Here is a 20,779-nt window from a genome sequence, read left to right on the forward strand (position 1 = left end):
TGGCTCTGTAAATTAAATTTCAATTCTCATCCCACGAATCAAATTCTAAAGAATTTCTTTAACTATGATGTATTTTATGATCTATAACAGAGTTCCACAAGTCAAATGCTGGAAATAACAATTCAAGGTATCACACTAATTTCAAGATTGCCCCTATGGTAGGCCTCCCACCATATTGCAAAACAGAGATTTTGGTAGCAAGACCCTACCTACATCAATACGCACAAGTTCACTAGCTAGTCTTCTGCGGATTTAGAACTCTTTGAGAAACATATATTATGGAATTCCATTTGTATTTGTATTTATTTTAGAGCTGTTTAGACACATACATTTGAGCCATTTTTTCATAAATGTATATTTTGTCTCTTTTATTTTCAGATAAGCTATGGATCCACTGTCTCACTCCTTAGTGACAAACAGCAGTTCCCCTCCTTCCTGCGCACTGTCCCAAGTGACGAGCACCAGTCCCGGGTCCTGGCTGATCTCATTGGTCACTTTGGATGGACCTGGGTGGAGATTGTTGCAGAGGAGAGTGACTATGGCTGGCTGGGCAGTCAGATACTGAAAGCAGAACTGGGCAGATATTCAGCATGTGCTGCTTTCCATGTGGGGCTTCCCGTGGTTTACTCAGAAAGGAGAGTTAAATATGTGATGAACGTGATCAAGGAATCCCAGGCAAAAGTCATTGTGAGTTTCTCCAGCATGAAAACTATGCTTCCTTTACGGAAGGAGGCAGCGAGACTCAACCTCACAGGGAAAGTTTGGATAGCAAGCGAAGGCTGGGCAGAAAATGAGCAGTTCTCAGACTCTGAGTTCCATAAGGTTCTAAACGGCTCCTTAAGACTTCTAATCCAGAAGAGCTTAATGCCAGGATTTCGAAATTACATGCTTGGCATTCGACCCTCTCTCACCCCTTCCGACATTTTCATGAGAACCTTCTGGGAAGACGTATTTGGTTGCCAGTGGCCTACAAATGAGACCAATAGAACATCCATAGATTTTAAACTCTGTTATGGTACAGAGGATCTGGCATGACTCAACATCACCTTTCTTGACAAGACCAAATTCAATAATGCAGGCACTGTTTACAAAGCTGTCTATGCTGTAGCGCATGCCCTGCATAACCTGCGTTCTTTTATAGATGGAGAGGGCCCCTTTCAGAACAAAAGCTGTGCAGATAGCGACTACTTTGAGTCCTGGCAGGTGAGGCTATGGATGCTCTTAGGGCATGAACAACTTTAATGTGATAACAGCTCTCAATCCTCTAGCAGGACTCTCCCTAGAGAATGTTGGATCTACCATTTGCAACTACCATATTGGTTATGGTGCCTAGATTCTCTCACATGAATTCCTTGGAAAATGTAAGAAAAGATTTACTACAGGTTTCCTTGTTGACCTCAGAGTGCTCATATCATGTAATACTTTAATTGATAGAAGTAGAGCTTTTTTCAAGGAGTGCTGTATTGGATCCAATTGACTGATACTAACAAGTCAACAGGAGCCCTTGAGTGGTCCCTAAATAAAGTGTACCATTAGAAAATATCCTATAGTCCTTCACAGTTTTCAACTTGGGCTACGTGGCAACGGCTGCTTATAGAGCAAGAACCATCAACATAAAATAGGCAACAGCTGAGGGCATTGATCAGTAGTGACAACACATCAACTGCTAAGTAATGTTAGGTGTCTTGACCATATCGTTATATAGTCTGAGATGTGGTAGTACTTGAATATCGTATCTTCTCCCCTCGGAATGCATTTAGTAATAGACCCTGGATAAATGTGTGCCTACAGAGCGAGGTACTTCTCTTCATAGCCTCAATTAATTCACAGAAATTCTGCAATGCTAAACATTTTACCTTCACACGAAAATCAGATATTTGAGATTTTCCCCTTACTGGAATTTTACAGTGCCTGGTTGGGAGATCTGCTGGTCTTACATAACCAGAACAAACCCACTTGCACCTCTGTAGAAGAAGTGCAGAAAACACCTAAGTGCATCACCATTGCAGGCAATACTCAATAGACATCACTCTCCGGTAAGTGAAGTGGGTTGTCATAATCCCCAGTGTAAGAAATTGGATTATTATTCGAGATAATAATAACTCTTGTCAGGGTGAACCCTCAAAGTAATTAAATTAACCAGAGCTCAATCCCTGCTAGTTATGGCACAGAGCTGACATGTATAACTTAAGACACTGTGAAAAGAGTGTGAAAAAGAATAAAGGACCCATAATAATCAGTGATTGCGGTAGATGGGGGCCTAAGCACAATACAAGGCTGACTGTGATGGAGCATATGCCGGATACACCACCAGGTTCATCCTGGTCAAAGATTTTACCTTCTAACCTAGTCATTTAAGTCCCAGTCCATCACAGAATTACACTTTTAGACCCGCCCAGCACCTCAGTAGAGGCACTCAGGCCCATATTTATACCTTTTTGGCGCCACATTTGCGTAATTTAGTGACATAAAAGCGGCGCAAACTCGCAAAATATAATTTTATTTTGTAAATTTGCGCTGTTTCTGCATCAAAAAATGACACACATGCAGGGCTAGAAAAGTGTAAATATGGGCCTTAGAGACTTACAGCGTGTCAGGCAGAGGTTAACAGCATGGGTTAGTCCACGTTCAATTGCTACTGGTTAGCTGAATAGGTCCAGGAAATGGCCTCTTGCAGCATGTTATCTCCCTGTAGCCACAAAGGTTAGCCAATTGACCATTGGAATCCACTTCATTGTCCTGGGTGCAAGAGGAAGCGGATACATTCCTTCAGGGCTCCTCTCAGGTCCAGGCAGCAGATCCAGTTCTCTTCTTATCTTCCGCAGGTCCAAAAAAATTTCTGAAGTAGGTGCCTGGAGATGCCACATTTATGCCCAGAACCAGCTAGGAGTAGGGGTAATTCCTAGGCAGGTGTTGGGAAAATAAATTTAAATATTGATTATGTATCATTGTTATGTTTTGTTATTTTAAATATGTTGTATTAATTTTTTATTTATCATTATTTTCTTCTCGACATATTTTTTAACCATTTCATTTTAAAATATACTTTCTTTCTGTGTTTCATTTATTAATGTTTATACATTTTGATATTTTGTTTACTTTTTTGATTTATATATAGCGTTGCTATTATTTAAGGAATTGTTAAAATTAAAAAATTAAATGAAATCTAACTAAAAAATAGATGTCAAATAATGTATCACATTGATATCCTTCATTTATAAAAACAAAATTATTATATTGTGAAGAAATTCTAAATACTATTTAGTTTTAAACTACAGTGTGTTTCTATTTTTTATGCCAAAATATTATATTTGTCTTGAATTATTAATTAATAATTTATGAAGGAAAATACATTTATTTTCAAAGTTTGTAATTTACAAATAAAGATTAAATTAGATTTTTAATTGACATAGTATATCTTTATTTATGTGGCATAATTTAATGTTTTTTTCAAAAATAATTTTTATATATCACCTTTAAGTATGTGGGTTATAATGTAATATTTATTGTGTTCTACTTTTTGATGGATTTATATAATTGTAATTAAAATTAGGTTTTTAGTGGTCAAGTTGCTTGTTATTGTCAGATTTACTTGTTTTAGAGAAATTAACTATTTGTTTGAATAATGAGAATGTACTTTGTTTTGAAAATATGTTAAAATAAAATCTAATATAATAAAATAATTGTTACAATGGAATGGGAAATAGTAAACCACACTTCCTTAGTGTCCAATAAATCCCCTTAATGTTTTATATTGTTTTAATAACTATCTTAATATAGTATACTGGTTAGTTTGCTTTAAAGTATGTTTTATTGATAAGATTTTGTTTAATTTGACATTTTCTTTTAGTTATTACTTTTTCTGGCAGATGCTACTTAGGCCCAGATTTAAGATGGCCTAGCGTCATCTACTGACACATAAACTTAATTTACAATAATGTTGCGTCAGATGGCCAACATCCTGCACCATATTTGCAAAGTGTCACAATGCATGCATTGTTCCACTTTGTAACCCTTTGCACTACATTATGCATGTGCCATGTATAATATATGCAAAGGGGGCATTCCCCCATCAGAGGAGCCGAAAAAATGGCGTAAAGAAATGTAAGAGATTTCATTGTGTCATTTTGTTCTGCACTTTTAATGTCTGCTCAGAGCAGGCGTTAAAGGGGGGCACACCATTGTTTACAATTGGCCCCTATGTACTGTTCAGGAATAGAGCCAAAATTTTGGCACTAACCTGAACAGTACATCAATAGCGTCAAAATTGTTGACGCTGTTGCCCCCTGCCTTGCGCTGTGGTGTACCGTATCTTAGATCCCGTGCACACATGGTGACGGTAGGGGAGCGCTAAGGCGCACAAGTAAAGAGATGCTGCACTGGCTGCAGCGCCACAATCCTTAAATCTGCCCCTTAATGTTTCTGTTCTAATGTGCTGTGCTGCGGGCAAATAGTGGAATTTAAATTTGAGGCCCTTGAAAACCTTGTATACCACATACAAGAGATGTATAGGCAAATTAACTATGCCAATTAGGAGTAAGCCAATTTGACCATTATTAAATGGCAAGCAGAGGCACTTTAATATTGGCTAGCAGGAGTAAAGTGAAAAGTGTATAAAGCCCCAAAAATTCTCAGGTCCACAACAAAAGCACAATAAAATCAGGGGGAAAGTAGGATTTCATGCATCCAGTATGTCAAACTTATTTACCAAAACTACATTCCCATTAACAATATTGACTGCAATAGTCCACCAAACTGTTTGAGGCTCCGGCCTGGGATGAAAACCCTGCAACTTCTTGGAAAGTTATCCACGGAATTCCAAACCGAAATTAACATTAAGGACCTGATTAAGACCTTACCAGAGGGGATTATTCCGTCATAGATGTGACGGATATCCCGTCCGTCGTTTTACAAGTTCCATGACATATAATGTAATCCCCTCCGCCAAGGTCGTAATCAGGCCCTTAGTCTAAAAATGACATGTGGATGGGATGTATTTAAAACTTTTTTGTTCTGTCTACACGGAGCCATAAGGCATCCAGCATTGACTGACTCATTTAGGGTTATGGAAATGAGGACCTACTCTCTTAAGAAAATATTTGGTTTTGGACAAGTTATTGTTAAGCCAAAACATTCAGAACAAGCTCTGGGGATTAAGAAAGACAACTCTGAATTGCACAGGCTGCTTAGTACTTGTAGTGGCATTGTGGGATCTGTGGCACAGAAAGATGCAATGGTCATCACAAAATATCACAGTGTGTCCAGTGCATAAGTTTAGATTAGGAGTAGGCTTCTAGGGACAAAATGCTACTTTTTGCTTTGGACTGAACATCATCCTTATTTTGCCCTAATTATACATTTGGAGATTGTTCTATTTAACATAAACATTCCCATTAGTGCTTTAACAGGATTCAGATCAGAAGCAGAATGGCGTCTGACCATTTACTAGTGGCTGAGACATTTGCGCATATTTTTCCAACATCTCCTTTTGATGTGGCACCTAAAGCTTAATAGGTGTGCCTTTGCGTGACTCCAGTGCTGACAGTGCCATAAGATCCAGGCACATCTCACTGACTAGGCCCAAATAGGGTGAAACTAGTCTTAGGTTGCTTGTATTTCCATTAAGAGGGGAACTGGCTTGGCAGTTCGGCTGGGAATGTTCTATTTGGAGCAGGTTCAACACTGATTTGCATTTTATTACTCCCTGCCTGGAATGGCGAAGTGAACAAAGAAGATGGAATACAATGAAGCCCAAATCAATTGCCAGAAGCTAAGTCATTTCTGAGCATGTCACTCATGATCTTTGCTGTTTTCCATGTGCCATTTGCACAAATGCAGATGGTAACTCAGACCATTTCCCCACATGTTTATGGTAATTAAAACCTAGTGAAGATCTTCTTAGCAAACAGTATGAACATTCAGTTCAGCTCACTTGATACATTCAGTTCAGCTCCCTTGATACATTGCCTGCCACTGAATGTGGGCCTTAAATGTTACACATAATAAAGAGTAGACTTATAAGCTCCTGGGCACCTGGCCTGGACACCCAGCCTGCCACTTGCCTGTGACTTTCAGTACCTGTTTTTCTAGACTGATCCAGTGACACTGCAATTGCCTGTGTTTTCCTGACTTGGGTTTTCCTGACCAGGTTTTCCTACTCACCGTTCTTCCTGCCAACAGAAGCCCTGCCTACCCTAGGACTTACTTAATGCAGGGCATAGCGTGACCGTACCCCTGGCATACTGAAGGCAAACTCAGTCTGTGCCTAGACCATGCTGAGCACCATGACCCCTGGCCCTCCCTTCCCCAAGGATAAACCATCGCCGAGCTGCACACCCTCATCCCCGAATGCCCTGACCCACGCTCCATGTTATGATCTTTCACCTACACCCACTACCACTTAATCTGCCACAGCACACGCACTCCAGCCTACTGACCACCCCCAGCCGGAACACACCACTGACACCACCTTAACAAAAACACCAACCGCATGCACACTTCTCAACACACACTCCCTATGCAAACATTCCACCGATTTATGGGACCTCATCGCCACCCTTGAATCCGACATTGTCTTCCATATCTAGACCAAGTTCAATCCCACATCTGCCCCAGAGGTTTCTACAGCGATCCCCGATGGATATAAAATCATTCACCAAGACCGCACCAACAAGCCGGGAGGAGGAACAGTCAGCATCCACAAAGAGACCATACAGTGTACCATCACAACTGATAACACCACCACCCCCATTGGACATCTGAACTTCAACTCAACATGGACGCAAAACAACCCTCAGAGGTACCCTTGCATAATGACCCTCAGGACCATGCTCCAGCTTCTGCAACACCATTGCAGACTTCATTGCACTCCTAGCCTTAGTCTCCAAGGACTACATTTTCCTCTGTAACCTAACTTCCCACATCGATCAATGACCCCAACGAGAACCACAGTTGCAACAGAGTAACCCCTCTGCCGAGTTCTAAATCAGGCCCTTTGTTCTCCTCAATCAGCATCACTCCTCCTTCTCTACTTTCTCCTCCACCCCATCCCTTCTCCCTATTGAACTTACTTATGGTTCCGTCATTTTGATTTCATTATGAACACATCTTTCATATGTGGTTAAAGTTCTGTGTACATCCTGTAATGTCCTTGGGTGAAACAGCGCTACAGTAAAGACACCTAAATAAACTACATTGAGCATTTAAAGAAAGTTAACCCGACCCTGCCTAAACGTGACACTTCATCATTCCATAACTAACCACGCATCTATCTAGCCACCTTTTCAAATGTACATTCTTATAACCCTTCACCCTTCCACTCATGTATCCAACCATCCATCTATTCTTTCACCAGTCAGTCCATCTACATATTCACACATTCATACATCCATTCTTCTTTCCAACCATCCATCCATCCTTTTACCAACTAATCCATCCACCAATTCTTTCACCATACAGCCATCCTGCACCTTCCTATTTTCCATCGATCACTCTTTCATCCATCGTCTTGTTCACAGTTTCATCTGTTAGCCTTTCCACCCATCATCCATTCATCCATCCAGCAATCCACCCAAACCAACATTCCTTCTTTACTGTGTTCGTATTTTTCCTTCCTTCCTTCTCCCCTTCTTTCCCAGCCCTTTTGTTATCTACTCATTTTTTTTCTCCTCCCTCCCTATTGTTCATGTCATTCTTTTTCCTCAATCCCACCCCCCCAGATTCGCTCACTTTTTCTGTTCCACTCTGACGTTTTTCCTCGCTCTCTTCATTTCTTTTTCTATATCCTTCACTCTGCTTTAATCATGTGGTGGCTCTTGGCCTTCACTTCTCAGCCCACCCTCATATCCCCTTAGAGCCATATTTATGAGCTTTTGTGTGCAAAACTTCCAACATACAATGGCAATAAAAAATTTATCAATTTTTTGGAACAAGCAGAGGAGGTGAACTTTCGTCATACAAGTAGTTACAGTGACAGACCCAGCCCAAAGTTCTTCCACCATTTAACACAAATCCTGGTATGCTTGGAAGGCATCCCCTGGCTCCAGAGGCCAGTTTCTCCTGCTGAGCGCACCAATCGACTCTACAGTGTCACTGAATCAGTGTCATGGAATTTATCCGTGTTTTAACAGGTCCCAGCTTCTAAGCTCATAGAGCTCATGGATGTGGAGGAGCTAATCACTCTCAGCTTCTAAAGCGATGAGGGAGATCACAACACCACTGCCCATCTTTAGGTCCTACATAGGGGTAAATATGAACTCGCAGGCTTATATTTTCCAGCTGGCCAAGGCAGTATTTACCGGGTGGTATAAATTCATCATTATTACTTGACTAGTTACAACCTGATGGTAAAGATGGCATGTTAATATGAACCGAGCTAGAAAGGTTTCAACCAATCGTAAGTGAAATAGCTAATCGGATCCTATCAAGATTTGTAAGAGAAATTCTGCATGAGCACAGTGTATACCATAATTCATCAGTACAGGTTGTCTGGCACTGCTAACTAGAAGATAGGATTAGCCCAACAGAAAAACAGTTTAATTTTTATTTGGGTTTGTCCTACAAAAACAGAGTGACATCACATTGTACATTTATGTGGCTCTGCATAACTAGGATATGTAGCATGTTTATGAAACAAAATCCCTTCCCTACCCACCTTCCTCCCCTACATAGTCTGTTTCGTGCCCGTAATATCCTTTAGTAAATAATGTGTTTGTCTGAACTTTGTAAGGGCATGAGCATTTTAGATGATGAAAGCCACTGGCCTGACTTTTGTTATTGTCAATGAAAATTTGTATAATGCTCTGTCTGCCATTAGTATTACATCGTAACGCTTTCGATAGTCTTGAAAAGTTTTAATCTCAGATCGGATACTGATTCGGTTTGTGGCAATAAGATCCAATTCTCAAAAGATGTTCACGTGCATACAAATGGCATTTGAAGACATAATTCACCATCTTGAAAGGAAGATTTGAATTTATTTTAATAAGCACAGTATCATAGTAGAAACATCAAACTTGTATCGTCAGCGTTAATTAACTATCCATCCTCGTATTTTATGGGGTAGGAGCAAGGGTCTCTTCATAGGAAACATGCTAGCCCAATGAAGAAATAAAAACTTAAAACATATAAATAAATTAACATTTTACTACTACGTATCAGTAGCGTACACGGGTGCTATGGGCCCTAACTTGAGCAAGAAAACAGGCGCTATCCACATGTTTGGTTGTAAAAAACGCAACTAGAGCAGGAGTGGCTGTAAGTGAATTCACGGGCCTCGGTGCCATTGCACCTGCTGCATTATTGATGGCTACTCTAGTGAACTAATTTGATTTTTTTCTATGCAGAAAATCAACGTGGATACCATGATGGTCTGTGGTTTGAGTCAATTTCCTTGCTAATTTCAATTGGCTTTAATTGGAAATGTATACATGACACATTCAACATTATTTCAGGGAATCCTTGTGAAGTAGGCCCTTTGAATGAAGTCAGGACTTATCAGAAGAGCAGCGTCACCAGAAGGAGGTCGTGAGTCCTAGCAACTCTTCCCTTCATTATGACTTTGGCAGTCGTAGAAGCGGACCGCCAAAGCCGTGGGAAGGACTCCACCGTCATACCAGTGGCATCCCCTGATGAGCATTTTACAATGCTCCCCTGGGCTGACCGGGTGGGAACCTTGTAATATATGTTTCTGCCAGGCTGACCGGTGGGGACAGTGCTATGATATTGGCCTTGGCTCCTTTAAGGGAGCTGAGGCCAATACTGAAGCACTCCAGCACCCTCTGAATGTGCACTCTCTGCAGTGCTAACAGTGCCCAATTAAATGGTGCTAGATGGGGGCGCTATACCCCACCTATGCCCCCTGTGGCCCCCAGCAATGGCTTTCCACCACCATTTTCACGGTGGGGTTCCCACCATATAAAGGTGAACAGGAAGTGGGGTTGTAATCAGCCAGGTGGTGCTGAGTTCAGCACTGCCCTGGCTGGTTACAACTGCTACCGCCGTCACCCTATCCAGAACAATGTTCTTGACGGGAACAATGGTCTTCTGGTGAGTCCAAACGCCAGGGTTGTAAAGTGGTGGTCGAACTACCACAGTTGTAGCAGTCTGACCATCACCGCAAAGTGGCGGTCCTTAGTCCGCCAGCCTCCTAACCAGGCCCTGAATATTTAAATCAAAGAATGTCAAAAATCCAAAGTTGCCTCATATGTTAAGTGCTGTCTTTAAGATGAGGGATCCTGGGCCAACAACATCATGTGACTTGGGAGAGGGGGGTCAGAGGTGTAATCTGTTAGCTCAAGACCTGCCATCCTTGTTGTTTTCCCCTAAATTTATGTATTCTGACCTCTTGTTTTGCTGACTTTTTTGCCAGCTTTAGGATTCTGGGCACTTTACCACTGCTGAGCAGTGCTAAAGTCCATGTGCCTTTTCCCTAAAACATGGCAACATTAGCCTATCCACATTTGGCATATTCATTCAATTTATTTGTAAGTCCCTAGTAAAATGTGCTATGTGTGCCAAGGCATATGAGTTAAATGTTAGCAGTGGCCCTACAGCACTGATTGTGCAACCCACTTCAGTAGCCCTTTAAACGTGGCTCAGGCCCATCATTGCAGAGCCTACGGTGCAGCTTTAAAAACTGCCATGTGGACCTGGCAAGTTAACCTACTTGACAGGCCCAAACTTTCCTTTTTAATATATATAAGGCACCTCTAAGGATGGCTCTGAAAAGCCCCAAGGGCAGGGTGCAGTGCATTTAAAAAGATGGGCATGCACTTTTAAGTTTTGCGTGTCCAAGTAGTGAAAAACTCTTAAATCAGTCTTTCACTACTGCAAGGCCTATCTTTCCCATTGTTTAACGTTGCGATTGCCATTATTACGTTACATTTTTAAAATGTAACTTCCATTTGGGACCGGAGAGATATTTTGATTTTGGTGTCCCTGGACTCACAATTTATGGTGAAGTTGGATTTTAATTTGGAAGTCTGAAAGTTGGCATTTTCTTACTTTAACCATTCTGTGCCCTGTCTGTCTTTGAATAACATCTGAGTGGGTGACAGCTGGGCTCTTGTGCATTCCCTCTAGACAGTCACACACAATGGAAGCTGAGGTGTGCTATTTATATCCTGGTGCTGACACTTGCACTTGAATAGGGCGGTATCTGTTCCCACACAAAGAGATGCATAACCCAAAGTAGGAAACAAAGGGCTTTATGCACTTCAAAGGCAACTCTTTGACGTTTTCCCAACTTCAAAGGCACAACTGGGTATACGCACTATTGGACTTGGCCCTTTTTAGAGGGTCATCCCCAGCTTTTTGCCTTCCTCCTATTTTTTCTGACCTCTTGTTTAGGACTCTGAGCACTTTATCACTGCTGAACAGTGCTAAAGTGCACATGCTCTCCTTCCGAAAGTTGGTATGAGTGGCTTACACCTAATTAGCATATTTAATTTACTTGTAAGTCCTTTGTACAGTGGTATCTCTATACCTAGGGCCTGTAAATGAAATGCTACTAGTGGGCCTGCAGCGGTGCGTGCGTCACCCACCGAAGGAGCCTTTCAAACCTGTGTCAGGCCTGCTAGCACAGGGCCTGCATGTGCAATTTAATGCCTCAGGGACCAGGCATTTACATTTATTTGCCAGGCCTGGAATTCCGCTTTTACTACATGTAAGTCACCCCTAAGGTAGGCCCTTTGGGCAGGGTTCTATGTTTGTATAAGGCAGGACATGTGCCTGGTATGTGCCCTGTCTTGGTAGTGACATTCAGGCTATTTGGTTTCTCACTGCTGTGAGTGCTGCCGTGCTCATGGGATTGCATTGGAAATGCCCTACCTTATGTCTAGGTGGTATTGTCTGATCTAAGAGGGGTAGTGTAGGCATGCTCGGTATGGGTGTAAAGGTTGTGAGAAATGCTGCTTGCTGGTGTAGGTTGATTTTATTACCATTATAGAAAGGCCACTTCTAGAAAGTGAGCATTTCTCTGTGCTCATGGCTCTGGTGTTTTTCAGCTTACCTCCAATCCACGTCTGGGGCAGAGTGACTGCTGGGCTCTGTGCATAGTTTTCAGACAGCCTGTAGACAGGGAGGGTGGAGGTTTCACAGAGGTGCACCTGCATATTGAAAGGTTTTCCTGGGCTAAGAGAAAAAGAGGCAGGCACACCTGAATTTGTAAAGCCTGTGCCCTGGCCTCACACAAAGGGCTCGTTTAACCCCCACTGATGTCTGGAGCCTGTGCTGGAGGAGAGCGGGGACACTTGTAAAACCAGTTCGGACTGGTTGCAACCTCTTCTGCCCCTTTTGTTTAAGTTATGCAAAACTGAGTATAGGTACAGGAGGTTTTTCCCATGTTAGAGGGACACTAATGGACAACTGAACCACCTTGGACTGCTGCTTTTTTGCTGACCTGTGACCTGCTGGGTCACTAGGAGGAATTGCCACTGTCTGCAACCCTTTGTGATGGCCTGTTTGCTTGGACCCTACCGCCTAGTGCCCCCTTTCGCTGTCTTCAGGGACTGGGTGGTGTAACCCCTGGCCCCTGCAGCTCTTCTTGCCTTTCAGAGCTGAGCGCTGCAACTACCTTCCTGTGTTGGTGCAGTAAAAGCCTTCTATTACCCAGCTCTAGGACAGCACTTTGATTGTTGTGCCTTGAATCACGTAAAGAACACTCCACTTTGGTGCCTTTGAGGTCTTTGTCCCCATTGTGTGGTTCCCCTCCCCCATTCCCTCTCCAGCGTGGGAGAGGTCGAAAGGGACGCAGAGCTAGCCCAGATGAGCGTGCTCAATTTAGTGCCCTTGGGGCAGTGTCAGGCACCTGCTTTGGGGTGCATTCACCACCGCAACCTGAGTCTGAAAGAAAATGCACCTGTGTGGGAGACCGGCTTACAAGTGCTCATAACACACTCCAGGAGGAGCGCACCACTGATACTAACTGCCGCTTTCACCAGAGGAGAGCAGTTGTCTAGAAGCTGTGCCCTGTGCGGAGGGGACCCCGAGAGGTCTCCTTGTCAACTTGGGCAGTGTGGGAGCCTCCCCCCCAGTGGCAGCGCAACTTTGGGGGGCATTTTCATTTGATTGCTGACCCCAGTTACCACAAGATGGATGCCTCGAGAGAGGTTGTCCTTGCAATCAGGAAGAGCACCGCAGGATTACCGGAGGAGCATTGGAGCGCCTCAGTTGGACGGAGCAGACTGTGCTTCCCTGCAGAACCCCTACCCCTGGGTGATCTTGTGTTCCTTCCACATATATGTGATGGTGCATTCATTATAATGAAGTGCATTTTTGGTGTTGTCTCATCGTATGTCCAATCATGATGATGCGTAGTTTGTTCATGCTTACATGTACCTAATAGGAATGCTTTCATGCTATGGGCATTCATGATGGTGTCCTAGGATCTCTGGTGATATGGGTATTGTGATATGTACGTTCTTTTTGGGTGGTGTTTCCTCTTAGGTGCAGCCACGATGGTGCAGTCATGAGAATGCCTTGAGCATTTCTAATGTTTCACTTTATGGGCAAGTATGATGTTGTTTTGGCATTTATTATTATGTATTTACCATAGTATATGCATTTTTGGTAACAATGATGACAACCTGACCACTGCTTATGTTGCAGAATAACCAATAACCTATGTGTTTTATGTATTGCTGGTGTTTGCCAAATACTAGAAACTGTTTAATGTTCTGACAACTGCTTGTGTAGCAGGTTATTACTGACATGTTGTGTTTGGTCTAATGATGTTTTATGCAATACAGTTTAGTTTTATATAACATGGTGTTGTGTTACCTTTGTGGTGTATTTATTGCATCACATGTGTTGTGCAATCTCTTTACACATTGCCTCTGGGATAGGCCTGACTGCACGTGCCAAGCCATCAAGGCTGTGAGTAGGGGTTATCTTGGGAGTGTAACTGCCTCACCCTGACTAGAGTGGATGGGTTCTGCCTGGCTTAGGTGCGTACCATAGCCAACCAGAAACCCCATTTCTACAAGCACTGGACCCCAAACCCCACTAAATCAGTACACTTCTGGACCTGAGGACATTCTGCCAGGAAGAAGGGCTGCTGTGCTGCTAAAGGGGCTGTCACTACCAGAACTCTGCTGGACCTTGCTGGACTCCTGCTTTGTTGTACCTGGCTTTCTGCCTGCTCCCCTCCTTTCATAGGAAAGAGAAGGATTGGGCCTAAGTCTCTAAATCCCCAGAACCAAAGTAACTCCAGGGGCTTGATGGCTTGCCTCCTGTTCGGAGGTCTGAGGGACATCAAAGACTTCACTACATTCTGCTACAGCTACTGGACTCTGCCAACTGTGAGTTCTTCCCTACCATGTGGTGTCAATTCAGTCCTGAGCCCTTGGAAGTGGGTCCTGCAGCTTTGTTCCACAGAAATCCCTGCAATGCCCTCGCTGTGCCAATCGGAAGCACTGCATCTCTGCTCGATGCATCACTGCTGCCACTGAGGGTGAGGACTTTGCGTCTCAGGATCGACAACGATGCATCTCCTTCTCAAATGGGTTCTACACTGCACCAATGCTCAAGGATGAACGACTGTGTGGCTCGACGATTACGCATCCCTTGAATGAGCAGATCAGAACTGATGTATTGCCTTCCCATCGTCTCCTCTGCTCCTTGCAGCGAATCCTCAACATCAACGTACTGTCCACACAAGCTACTGTTTTAACTGCATAAGGTTGGCCCCTGTAGCCAGCTGGTGCTCCATCGCGGTCAGCCTGAACTTTGCATTTACACTGGTCTAAAGCGACCAGATGGCCCAAGTTGGTGATTAATGCTGCTAAGCACTACAGTTGCATGTAATATTTAAAAATTAATATCCCAACATATTTTTGTCTTTATGGTCTTGTTTTGTTCAATACATCAAGATCTATTCTTCTATCTTGCTCTGGATTATTTTTATGTTTTGTTTTCACTGTTTTAAAGTATTGGATGTTGCACAAATACTTTACACATTGCCTCTTAAGTTAAGCCTGACTGCTCTGTGCCAAGCAACCAGAGGGTGAGCACAGACTAATTTAAGGTGCTTTATCTGACACACCCTTGCTAGGATTGTGGTCCCTATTTGGACAGGGTTCATACCTCTGCCAACTAGATACCCACTTTCTAACAATTCTGTACAATCTCTATTCATTTGCACAAGATTTAGAAGGTATTTCCAATGCTAAAGTACAACATGTCATTTTTATCTTCACAGCTGCTTCACTAGGTGAGAAATGTTAACTTCCAAAGCACAGCAGGGGACAAGGTATTTTTTGATTCCAATGGGAACCCACCTCCAGCCTACGAAATACTGAACTGGAAAATAACCGCAGAAGAAGTGATAGAGAATGTAGTGGTGGGAACCTACCAGCTGGGACACGGATCAGAGCCAGTGTTGATCCTTAACAAGAGCCTTATCAAGCTAGGTGGCTTTGAGCAGGTGACGAAACAGGCCTATATCTAAAGAGCTTTTAGATACATATGGTGCCATCTGTGGTTTCATGCAATCCAAGTGCATCTCTTTAAAAGTGATTGTCCCTAAGGTAGTACCTTTTACATTTCCATGCTTTAGCCCTCTGAGTAATATTTTGTGCTCAATACATGACCATGAAGCATAAGACCTTGTCTATAATACTGACTTTGTTGTATACAGTGTAGGAGATTTCAATGAGCGGAAATGTACAGTGTTTTCACAAAGTTATTTCTACAGTGGCTCTTATGATTGGATAAAGGGACCTTTTGAATTTACTAGTAATGGTTAATGGCCCAATAGTTTGTGAACTCTGATTAACATCTTGGACTTGACAGTACACAGAGTCATGCACAATTGCCCTTCAAAACCTCAGCTTGACTTGCTCCAAGTTCCTTCAGAGAGAGATCAATATGTTGTGTTGGCCATGAGTTCTACAAGTGCTAGAAACAAATGAATGATTAGCATTGCATTACTTGTCCACAGTCTGATTTACTGTGTACTGGTAAGATCTTCAGCCAAAATTCATTTGCCACTGTGCGGATGGATGTCCTTCAATCGGGTCAACAGACTTCCACCCCATAAAATTGTCTCTGGTCAATTAACAGGAGCAATAATATCAGGAGATTACCTGGTAAATGCTGCAGATAACAGTTACATTTTGGATGCATCTGGAAGCTTTATCTGTCAAAGGCGATATGAAATAATAAATGGCAGAAACAATATTTCCCCTGTTTATTCTCCAAACAACCATTTCGGCTCTGTATTTGTAGCAAACATTACTTTGGGTAATTAAGTGCTATTGCCCACACATGCCACCAACAATGGCTCCCCGTGCAATTATGGGCCTAACCTTTTGTTGTGTCAGGCTGAGATTTCATTACAAGCAGTTTTATTCACACCTTTGAGAAAATTGCCCCATTTGCATGATCATACCTACTTTTGCTGAACTTTAGAGCAGGTCTCATAGTTCTGCACACAGGTGCTGCCGTCCAGTGCCTAGTGTATCTGTATCTGTTCTGACCTCTAAAACATTGGATAATTCCTTGAGTGGCATTTTTACCTCTCTGACATAAAATATGGTATAGAAACTATACCCCTGGCAAGAAAAGTTAAATGTCACCTGTGAACTGCAGCATTATATTTGTCATTCACTGGTGTGATAAGGAAAACATGGCTTCAGACCTACCAATGTAGCCTGACTGCTGAGATTTCAACCTGCAGTTATGCAATTTTAGCAGGGGATAACCTTTCTTTTAAATATTATTTAAGTTACTCCAATGGAAGCTTTGTAGCCCATAAGGTACCTGGACTGCGATTTAAAAGTAGGGCATGTAGAAATGTACATCTACATTGACAAGCCCCCAAAAGCTGTGTTCAGTGAAAAAGGCACTGGCTCTGCTGTGAGGAAAACTAGAGTGCAGATTAATCTATTAATTTTGCTGTGTAGGGGCAGGAGCACGTAAGACAAATGGTTAAACCAGTATTTTTAATATTCATAAAAAATCCAGTTCAGTTTTGAAGTTAGGTTTTTAATGAAGTGGGAACGGGTGCCCCAGGATTTCTTCTTCATTGACTAGGGTGTGTCCAGTAGTCATGCCAATCTGGTGTTTAATTTGCACCTGCTATTTTTAATTCATCAGACTTTGACTCAGAACACGAGAAAGAAAAAACAAAAAAGGGAGAAAGAAGAAGAAAGCAAAGGATGTACAAACAGTGACAAAGGGAGAAAGGAACGATGCAAGAGAAACTCCAAGAGAGAGATAAAGGGATGTGGAGTGTTTGTTGTTGAATGAGGGACATGAAGTTGAATCAGTATTATGCAGCTTTGGTAGTTGGCATCCCGACATTCTCTAGTGATAGCTGCCGTCTTCTCCACAGACCTTTGGGATCCAGCAATTATTCTTTTACAAATTAGGCACTCTTGCCTCCCACTAACTAGTGAGCCTGTATCTCATCCACCACTAACCAGAACACTCTCTGGGCAAGTGTAGAAAAGAAGAGGACTGGACCTGCTGTTTGATTCATGTAGAGACCTGAAGGGGACCTGCTTCTACTTGTACCCAGGATTAAGAAGTGGACTCCAAGGGTGTTGGAAAATTGATTATTGGTAAGGGCAGGTAAGTACCTACTCTTAGCAATAGTCCACTAACCTCTACTTAGGTCCAGTTAGGTCTCATGAAATTAAACCCAGCTTAACCCTTGGTAGCTTGGCAACGAGCAACAAGGCTTTACTTAGGAGACAAGTGTTTAAAGCACATAACAGTAAATAAGTAAAACACAATAAAAATCCAACAGAACTTCATGAAAATAGATCATATGTTTATCTTTAAAATGACACCAAAACTAAGAAAATCGGGTAAGGGGAACCGGAGATATTACTTTTTAAAGAATTAATGTTTTCTAGCGCATAGATGCAACTAGTGCTCAAGGGGTTAAAAAAGTCACACTGGAAAGGAACAAAGTCCAGAGTTCAGACCACACAGAAGTAACACTGTCACACTTACTTTCAGAATTGTTTCTTGATTCGGGAAAATGGTCCACAGCACCAGCCTAGGGTTCAGAGTCTCTGGTTTGCCTCTTGGGGTGTGGGACTACAACTCCCACAATGCAGCACTTCAACCTATGGAGTTACTCCAAATGTCTCCAAACTTCTGGATCTTCTTGCAGAGGTCCTTTTTAGGTTCTTGGAGTGGTGTCCACAACTTGATCCAAGGTTTCAGAAGCACTGAGCTGCTCCTTGGGAGTTGGGACTACAATTCCCTGAATGCATCTAGTCAGAATCCTCAAATGGCCACTGGACGCTGGTCAGCTGGGTTCTGCTTGCAGGACTTGATGCAGGGGACACTGGGCAGCTCTTTTGTACCTGTAGCAAACAGGGAGCCTTCTTGAAGCAGTAGAAGACAGGCAAAGTCCTTTTAGTGGTGAAGCCCAAGTGTTCAGCTGGTGCAGTCCTTCAGAGTGCAGTATCCAGGTGCAGGTCAGGGGTCCAGCAGGGCAGTCCTTCTTCTTCTGACTTTCTTCCTTGTTGTTGGATCTAGTATAGGGAGCTGAGGTGTGGGTGCAGCTCTGCCATATTTGTCCTTGCTCCTGGGTGAAAAACAGTGGGGGGGTCTTGGTTCTCCAGTCAGGTGCAGAGTCCTTCTCCCTGTGATGACCACTTCCTGCGAAGTGTGGCAAAAATCAGTCCCAGGGAGCAACATACCTCAAAAATCTATCATGGCTGAAATTGATTTTTGGAGGTTACATCTGGCTGAGCCCACCCACTGGTGTGGCTACACATCTTAAACACACCCTTCTCCTGCCCTCTCCTAATCTAATGAGGGGGGCACCTAATTATCGGGGTTCACAGGATTTGAGGGAGGTGCTGGGTTGCTTCAAATGTCATTCCATGCCTCCGAAGACCCGTTTGGCAGCCCTCCCCCTTCCTGCTTCTCCTTCTGCTAGGGGTAGTTCTCCTCCCCCAGGCACATCCCTTTGTGTTCAGCCCAGGCTGATTCATCCCTCATCAACACAGCCTGGCCAGGCTGCCAGAGGCTGGCCAATCAGAGCAGAGGACTACTGGGCTGAAGATGGCAACTTTTTAGGTAGAGTTTAAAACTCTTTACCTGAACAAGTTACATTAAATCTAACAATTGTAAGTTGTGGGATGTATTATAACAATTAATTTGATACCACTCTTGAGGTATCTGACACTTAAGGGGACTTTATAAATTAAAATAAAGTCTCCCCATTCTAGCCTATGGAGGCCATTCACTACAATGAGGGAAAACAAATTTGGCTGTTTTACCTCACCAGGGCTTATAAAACTATTTTATAAGGTCCCTGCTTATAGTTACATGCATCCACCACCTAGGGGCACATAGGGCATACCTTAGGGGTGACTTATATGTAAAAGTCAGCCAGCAAGGCAGGCCTGCCTTTATAGTGGCACTTACACCTTAGCAGTGCACCTATGGGTGCACTGTCTATGCTGTGGTCCCTAAACCTACATGCCATACCATATACTAGGGGCTTATAGGTAGGTTGACATAGCCAATTATAATGAGCCTAATTTGCACACTTATTTTTTACAGAGCACAGGCCCTGGGACTGGTTAGTAGTACCCAGAGCACCATCAGAGTCAGGAAAACACCATTAAAAAGTGAAAAATTGGGACAAAAAGTTAGGGGGCTTCTGCAATCAGCCCTGTTTTCTCACACAAGGTCAGCTGGCTTATCTCCTTTTGGGTCATAGGGGCATCAAAAGCTACAAAAGTCATGTTTCCTGGAATGTCCAGTGGCCATTTGCAATTACAAAAGGACTAGAGTGGCCTCTGCTAGAGTGCATCCTGACCCCTAAGTACTTTTTCTTAGGTCCTAGGAGCCTTAGTGGTGTCCAGATCTACGTATTATGAAATCTCTGCACAATTGTGGACTTATAGTCCTCCAGAGTACCAGGACCAACGACTGAATTCAATCCACCTACGCTGAGACCTTGCTGGGCAAGTAAATCAGGTTGGTCCTGTTGCCTGAAAATCCAATGCATCAGACATGCCTGCTAAGCCATCTGGCTTTGATCTGATCTTCCTGGATACATCCTGATTCCTTGCCTCATGGGAGGAAACTGAGCTCCAAAAAGGAGACTATAGGGTTGATTTATACCATGGTGGATGGTCTTTACTCTGTCAGGGTGATGGAGTAAAATACTTCATTGCCCTGACAAAGTACCCTTCCTCCAAATCTAGAGATTCATTGGCAGGAACTGCCATTTTGGGCGTTTCCTGTCAATGTATTAAAAGATTAATAGACAGCTCCGCCAACATGATGGTATCATCCTTCAAACTTATCACTTGTTTCTTATTTTCCAAAACAAAATCCCAATTGAGCATTTTTTATTGAAAATAAAAAAAACAATTGACCCCCACACCATGGGAGCTGTCTCCCATGTGATGGGGGCCATTTTGCAGTTTTCACTGCCCCTGGGAATGAACAGTGAAAACTGGCCTTTTGGCTGCCCCCTCTAAATCTGGCGGGTGGTCAAATTTCCAAACCCCTGATGGCCCTTACGTCAGCAGAGGTGTATGCTAGCAGGGGAAAATGAGTAGTTTCTATGACTGACATGCCAAAGTTCCACCAACTTTAAATGAGGTCATTACAATGGAGTAACCTCCCTTAGGGCCTAAACCTGGAGATAGAAATCTTGACTTGGTGAAGTCTCCAAAAGTATCTAGTCAAGTAGAGGGCTTCTCTGGGGATGACATTTGACTTTTCCTGCTCTGAGCTTTTCTCACTTGCTTTAGCAACAATGGCTTTAGTGGGGCCTCACTCAGTTCCTACTGGTCTT

The 20,779-nt window shown here is 43.0% G+C and overlaps 1 protein-coding gene across 1 annotated transcript in view; it reads left to right on the forward strand.

Moving 5' to 3' along the window:
* Positions 1-1,286: 1,286 nt before the first annotated feature.
* The window catches only part of LOC138267094 (vomeronasal type-2 receptor 26-like), a 55,427-nt gene continuing 35,934 nt past the window's right edge, over positions 1,287-20,779 (forward strand). The window contains exon 1 of the mRNA XM_069215942.1: positions 1,287-1,361. Within this exon, the coding sequence (XP_069072043.1) occupies positions 1,287-1,361 (75 nt within the window). The remainder of the gene's footprint in view (positions 1,362-20,779) is intronic.

This window comes from Pleurodeles waltl, chromosome 12 (genome assembly GCF_031143425.1).
Source record: "Pleurodeles waltl isolate 20211129_DDA chromosome 12, aPleWal1.hap1.20221129, whole genome shotgun sequence".
NCBI classification, from domain to species: Eukaryota; Metazoa; Chordata; class Amphibia; order Caudata; family Salamandridae; genus Pleurodeles; species Pleurodeles waltl.